General features: G+C 41.5%; 1 protein-coding gene across 5 annotated transcripts in view; it reads left to right on the forward strand.

Moving 5' to 3' along the window:
- The window catches only part of LOC111962568 (receptor-type tyrosine-protein phosphatase alpha-like), a 59422-nt gene that overhangs the window by 28425 nt on the left and 23510 nt on the right, over positions 1–7487 (forward strand). For all 5 annotated transcript variants that reach the window (XM_023985731.2, XM_023985746.2, XM_023985764.2 and 2 more), the window contains 3 exons: positions 2689–2791; positions 4727–4800; positions 5324–5460. In XM_023985731.2, coding sequence (XP_023841499.1) covers positions 2689–2791; positions 4727–4800; positions 5324–5460 — 314 coding nt within the window. The remainder of the gene's footprint in view (positions 1–2688; positions 2792–4726; positions 4801–5323; positions 5461–7487) is intronic.

Consider the following 7487-nt stretch of genomic DNA (forward strand, 5'->3'; position numbering starts at 1 on the left):
AGCCACCACCATGCTTGAAAATATGAAGAGTGGTACTCAGTGATGTTGTTGGATTTGCCCCAAACCTAGTGCTTTGTATTCAGGACATAAAGTTAATTTCTTTGCCACATTTTTTGCAGTATTACTTTTTGCAAACAGAATGAATATTTTGTAGTATTTTAGTCTGTACTGGCTTCCTTTTCACTCTGTCAATTAGGTTAGTATTGTGGAGTAACTACAATATTGTTGATCGATACTCAGTTTTCTCCTGCTTTGTGAATGAATCTGTGTTTGAAATTCACTGCTCGACCGTGGGACCTTCAGATAATTATACACTATATATGCAAAAGTATGGGGACACCCCTTCAAATTAGTGGATTCGGCTATTTCAGCCACACCCGTTGCTGACAGGTGTATAAGATCGAGCACACAGCCATGCAATCTTTATAGACAAACATTAGCAGTAGAATGGCCTTACTGAAGAGCTCAGTGACTTTCAATGTGGCGTCATAGGTGCCAACCTTCCAACAAGTCAGTTCGTCTAATTTCTGCCCTGCTAYAGCTGCCCCGGTCAACTGTAGGTGCTGTTATTGTTTAAGTGGAAAGGTCTAGGAGCAACAACGGCTCAGCCGCAAAGTGGTAGGCCACACAAGCTCACAGAACGGGACAGCCAAGTGCTGAAGCGCGTAGCACGTAAAAATCATCTGTCCTCAGTTGCAACACTCAATGACAAGTTCCAAACTGCCTCTGCAAGKAACTTCAGCACAAMAACTGTTCGTCGGGAGCGTCATGAAATGGGTTTCCATGGCCGAGCAGCCGCACACAAGCCTAAGATCACCATGCACAATGTCAATRGTCGGCTGGAGTGGTGTAAAGCTCACCACCATTGGACTCTGGACCAGTGGAAATGTGTTCTCTGGGGTGATGAATCACGCTTAACCATCTGGCAGTCCAACGGACGGTTCTGGGTTTGGTGGATGGCAGGAGAAAGCTACCTGCCCGACTGCATAGTGGCAACTGTAAAGTTTTGTGGAGGAATAATAGTCTGGMGCTGTTTTTCATGGTTCGGGATAGGCCCCTTTGTTCGAGTTTAGGGAAATCTTAACGCTACAGCATACAATGACATTCTAGATGATTCTGTGCTTTGTGGCAACAGTTTGAGGAAGGCCCTTTGCTGTTTCAGCATGACAATGCACCCGTGCACTAAGCGAGGTCCATACAGAAATGTTTTGTCCAGATTGGTGTGGAAGAACTTGACTGGCTTACACAGAGCCCTGACCTCAACCCCATCAAACACCTTTGGGATGAATTGGCACTGCGAGCCAGGCCAAATCGCCCAACATCCGTGTCCGACCTCACTAATGCTCTTGTGTCTGAATAGAAGCATGTCCCTGCAGCAATGTTCCAACATCTAGTGGAAAGCCTTTCCAGAAGAGTGGAGGCTGTTATAGCAGAAAATGGGGACCAACTCCATATTAATGCCCATGATCTTGGAATGAGATGTAAGATGAGCAGGTGTCCACATACCTTTGGTCATGTAGTGTGTGTGTGTGTGTGGGGTACAGAGATGAGGTAGTCATTGAAAAATCTATTATTGCACACAGAGTTCATGCAACTTATGTGACTTTAGGCACATTTTTACTTCTGAACTTATTTAGGCTTGCSATAACAAATGGGGTTGAATAGTTATCGACTCAAGACATTTCAGCTTTTCATTTGTCATTAATTTATAATCATCATTCCACTTTGARATTATGGAGTGTTGCGTATAGGGCAGTGACTCAAAATCTCAATTTATTCCATTTTAAGTTCAGGCTATAACACAGCGTTTAGAAAAAGTCAAGGGGCGTGACTACTTTTCTGATGTCATAAGCAGTCGTGGCAGCGACGTGCCAATAATTGAACTGGCCCGTCGAACACACGCACTATTCAAGCTCTGCATCTCTCCTCTGTCTGTTTATTTTTTATCTGTCCTCTGTGCCCGCAGTATGAGCCGTTGAATTGGAATGGGTTGAATAGTCCTTCTCTACTGCTCATCAGTTTAACTTACCTTCCTACCAACGTGGTGCAGCACCATTCAATGTGTACTGTGTCCCATTATAATAGCATTAAGGCACCTCGGGGGTTTGTGGTATATGGCCAATATACCYCGGCTACGGGCTGTATCCAGAACAGCCCTTAGCCGGGGTATATTGGCCATATACCATACCCCCTCATGCCTTATTGCTTAAGTATATACAATATATGACTGTTCCTCTACTATTTGGTTAACCCCTCTACAGAAGCAAAGTCTCATCGTTTGTGTCGTGTTCTTTCTGCTCTGTAACGACAGTTAACGGCATCGCTTCTGTCATTATTATGCAAATGTTATGTAAGACTAATGACAACGCTGTCCAAAAAACTGTTACCAAGATGTCCCACTCCTGTACTCAGTGTAGAAATCATGGAGTGGACAGTTTCATATAGCCTGTCTAATGCATACTGTTAACTATTAACAGTATTGAATAGTATTGGTTTTCTTTCAAATACTTAAGCTGATTTGTGCGCTTGATCGAGCTTGCCTGGTGCGATGGATCCAATGAATTCTCCAAGAAGTGCCAACCCAAACCCCATTGGGGCCCCCGAGACAGGCTCAATCAAATGCCAAATCGAACTTGTACTCATTTTTAGAATGTTGTTAAATTCTCTCTCTCTCCCTCGTTCTCTCAGACCAAAATACGCAATCAGATGACACGCCCATCATTGCGGTGATGGTGGCTCTGTCATCCCTGCTCGTCATCGTCTTCATCATCATCATCCTCTATATGCTCAGGTCAGTCATGTCCCTCTGGCAGAAACCACCCACACCACTCATCTGGGTTGTGTTCAGTAGGGCACACCYTAGCGCAACTTTTTGTAACTAAACCAGAAGTCTTATCTTACTGGAGTTCAGCTAGTACTTGGCCTGTGTGGTCCAGCGGAAACTCATCCCTGGATCAGGCACCAAATTGAAGAAACGGGGAGGGGCTTCCTGAACTTGTCCAATAAACTTTAGTTTTCGTTGCAAAAAATATTGCTACAYTTTGCTATGGTGTGCCGTAATGAATACACCCTGGTTTTCTCCCCCACAGTCGTGCCTTCAGCCTTATGTCTCAGGGAAGCATTTTTAAACTGAAAAGAAAAGTTTGGATGCAGGCACYATTTATCTTTGGAATAGAGCTATACAATAGTCCGGTATGAGACCCATGTACAATGCTAACGGTGTCGTACACACCTACTCACACAATTCATTACACATTGTAAAAGCGCAGAGCGGGAAATAGTTTGCGTGTCTTCTTTCATACACAAACACCCTATAGAGGCCAGTGTGGATGAACCAAGTGTTATAGTAGTTACCATGGCAATGGCCGTGTGTGTGACTGTGTGGGTGATATTCTGCATGTACAAGGCCTTCAGAAAGTATTCCCACCCCATCGACTTTTCGACATTTTGTTATTACAGCCTGAATTTAAATGGATTAAATTGAGATGTTGTGTCAATGATCTACACAAAATACCCCATAATGTCAAAGTTGAATTATTTTTTTTTAGAAATGGTAACAAATTCATTAAAAATGGAAAGCTGAAATGTCTTGAGTCAATAAAGTATGTTTTGTTATGGCAAGCCTAAATAAGTTCAGGAGTAAAAAGTTTCTTAACAAAAAGTCACAAGTTGCATGGACTACTCCTGTGTGCAATAATAGTGTTGATTTTTTTTAACGACTACTGTATCTCTCTGCACCCAACGCATACAATTATCTGAAAGTTCCCTCAGCCGAGCAGTGAATTTCAAGCAGAAAGACCAGGGAGGTTTTCCAATGGTTCGCAAATAGCCTATTGGTAGATAAGTTAAAAAAAAAAAAAGTCCTTTTTAACTCCGTTGCCGGTGAGGAAGTGACTGAGGAGGTATTAACAACATTGTAGTTTCTCCACAATACTAACATAAATGACAGTGAAAAGAATGCAYCATTTTCAGAATAAAAAAATATTGTTTGCATTTAAGGRGCTAAAGTAATACTGCAAAAAAAATGAGGCAAGGAAATGTACTTTTTGTCTCGAATACAACGTGTTGTCTTTGGGGAAATTCCAACACATCACTGAGTCCCACTCTTCATATTTTCAAGCATGGTGGTGGCTGTATCATGTTATGGATATGCTTGTCATCAGCACAGACAAGGGAGTTTTAGGATAAGAAGAAACAGACTACAGCTAAGCACAGGCAAAATCCAAGAGGAAAACCTGGTTCAGTCTGCTTTCCAAAGACACTTGGAGACATTCAGCAGGACAATTACCTAAAACACAAGGCCAAATATACACTGGAGTTGCTTACRAATACGACATTGAATGTTCCCGAGTGGCCTAGTTACGGTTTTGACTTAAATCGGCTTGATAATCTATGGGAAGACTTGAAAATGGCTGTCTAGCAATTATCAACAATCAATTTGACAGATATTTAATATTTTCTTTAAAGAATAATGGGCAAATGTTGTACAACCCTTAAAGACTCACAGCTGTATTCGCTGGCAAAGGTGATTCTAACATGTACTGACTCTGGGGGTGGGGGGGTTGAATACTTGTTTTACGTTAACAAAAAGTAGTAAATCTCTTCCATTTTGACATAACCGTGTATTTTGTGTAGATCGTTGACGTTTTAATCCCACTTTGTAACGCTACAAAATGTGGACAAAGTCAAGGGGTGTGAGTATTCGTGTGTGTCGTATGATTGACAGGTTTAAGAAGTACAAGCAGGCCGGCAGCCATTCCAACTCCTTCAGGCTGACCAACGGTAGATCAGATGATACAGGTAACCGTGTGTGTTTGTACACGTATGTGTGTACACACGTGTGTTTTCTGTGAGAGAACGTGCATGTTTTGTCTGTGGTCGTACATTTACCGGAATTTTTATGCATGTCTCTATCATAGCCAACTTTCTCCATTGTTTTGTGATCAGATAAAATTACATTGGTTTTCTGATCATTTACTGATTCTTGGCCACAGCAGTTGTTCAATATGATGAGTTGTGGCACACTAGCAGTGTTGGATTGGTTTATGGTGCCCCCTTGTGGGCTTTTATTAACACKCACAGTCAGTTTGGAGAAGTTGCATGTGTAGATTAGAATCTGTTTTAATGTATAACATATTTATCATAATATAACATTTTCTATAGTTCATGAATTTATAATCATTGGTTGYTGAATCTGTCACTATCTTTATTGTTGTCAGTGTCTCAACAATAAGGGTTTTTCTCTCCCCCCCCTTCCCCTGTGGGCCTCAATCGCCACCTATCTTTCCTGTCCCATTACTTCCCTCCCTTCCTGCTCTTGCAGAGCTCCAGAGTGTGCCGCTATTGGCCCGCTCGCCTAGCACCAACAGGAAGTACCCACCCCTTGTTGTTGACAAGCTGGAGGAGGATATGAATCGTCGCATGGCTGATGACAACAAGCTCTTCCGGGAGGAGTTCAATGTATGCGCGCACATACATACATACATACATACATACATACATACATACATACATACATACATACATACATACATACATACATACATACATACATACATACATACATACATACATACATACATACATACCAAACATTTGGACACACCTACTCATTCAAGGGTTTTTCCTTTATTTGTGCTATTTTCTACATTGTAGAATAATAGTGAAGACATCAAAACTTTGAAATATCACATATGGAATCATGTAGTAACCAAAGACGTGTTAAACAAATCAAAATATATTTTATATTTGAGGTTCTTCAAGTAGCCACCCTTTGCCTTGATGACAACTTTGGACACTTTTGGCATTCTCTCAACCAGCTTCATGAGGTAGTCACCTGGAATTAATTTTAATTAAGAGGTGTGCCTTGTTAAGAGTTAATTTGTGGAATTTCTTTCCTTCTTAATGCGTTTGAGTTGTGTTGTGACAAGGTAGGGAGGATAGCCCTACTTGGTAAGAGTGTGCAGAATATTTCAATAACGTTGAACGTTTCTTCAAGTGCAGTCGCAAAAACCATAGAGCACTATGGCGAAACTGGCTGTCATGATGACCGCCACAGGAAAGGAAGACCCAGAGTTACCTCTGCTGCATAGGATACGTTCATTAGTGTTACCAGCCTCAGAATTTGTAGCCCAAATAAATGCTTCAAGAACAGACACATCTCAACATCAACTGTTAAGATGATACTGCGTGAATCAGGCCTTCATGGTCGAATTGCTGCAAAGAAACCGCTACTAAAGGACACCAATAAGAAGAAGAGACTTGATTGGGCCGAGAAACACAAGCAATGGACATTCGATCGGTGAAAATCTGTCCTTTGGTCTGATGAGTCCAAATTTTAGATTTTTTTGGTTCCGACCCACCGTGTCTTTGTGACGCAGAGTAGGTGAACGGATGATCTCCGCATGTTTTGTTCCCACCGTGAAGCATGCAGGAGAAGGTGTGGGGGTGCTTTGCTGGTGACACTGTCAGTGATTTATTTTGAATTCAAGGCACACWTAACCAGCATGGCTACCACAGCATTCTGCAGCGATATCCCATCTGGTTTGCGCTTAGTGGAAATTTCATTTGTTTTTCAATAGGACAATGACCCCAAACACACCACCAGGCTGTGTAAGGGCTATTTAACCAAGAATGAGAGTGATGGAGTGCTCCGTCAGYTGACCTGGACTCCACAATCCCTCGACCTTAACCCAATTGAGATGGTTTGGGATGAGTTGTACCGCAGAGTGAAGAAAAAGCAGCCAACAAGTACTCAGCATATGTGGGAACTCCAAGACTGTTGGAAAAGCATTCCAGGTGAAGCTAGTTGAGAGAATGCCAAGAATGTGCAAAGCTGTCATAAAGGCAAAGGGTGGCTACTTTGAAGAATCTCAAATATAAAATATATTTTGTCTCGTTTAACCCTTTTTTTGGTTACTACATGTTATTTCATAATTTTGATGTCTTCACTATTATTCTACAATATAGTAAATAAAAAACCCTTGATTGAGTAGGTGTGTACAAACTTTTGACTGGTAATATATACAGTGGGGAGAACAAGTATTTGATACACTGCCGATTTTGCAGGTTTTCCTACTTACCAAAGGAGAGAATAATCTTTGGAGGGAGCTGAAAGTCCGTATTGCCCAGCGACAGCCCCGAAACCTGAAGGTCTGTATGGAGGAGTGGGCCAAAATCCCTGCTGCAGTGTGTGCAAACCTGGTCAAGAATATAGGAAACGTATGATCTCTGTAATTGCAAACAAAGGTTTCTGTGCCAAATATTAAGTTCTGCTTTTCTGATGTAATAATACTTATGTCATGCAATAAAATGCAAATCAATTACTTAAAAATCATACACATGTGATTGTTGGATTTTGTTTTGATTCCGTCTCTCACAGTTGAAGTGTACCTATGATAAAAATTACAGACCTCTACATGCTTTGTAAGTAGGAAAACCTGCAAAATCGGCAGGTTATCAAATACTTCTTCTCCCCACTGTATATA

This window comes from Salvelinus sp. IW2-2015, linkage group LG1 (genome assembly GCF_002910315.2).
Source record: "Salvelinus sp. IW2-2015 linkage group LG1, ASM291031v2, whole genome shotgun sequence".
Classification (NCBI taxonomy): domain Eukaryota; kingdom Metazoa; phylum Chordata; class Actinopteri; order Salmoniformes; family Salmonidae; genus Salvelinus; species Salvelinus sp. IW2-2015.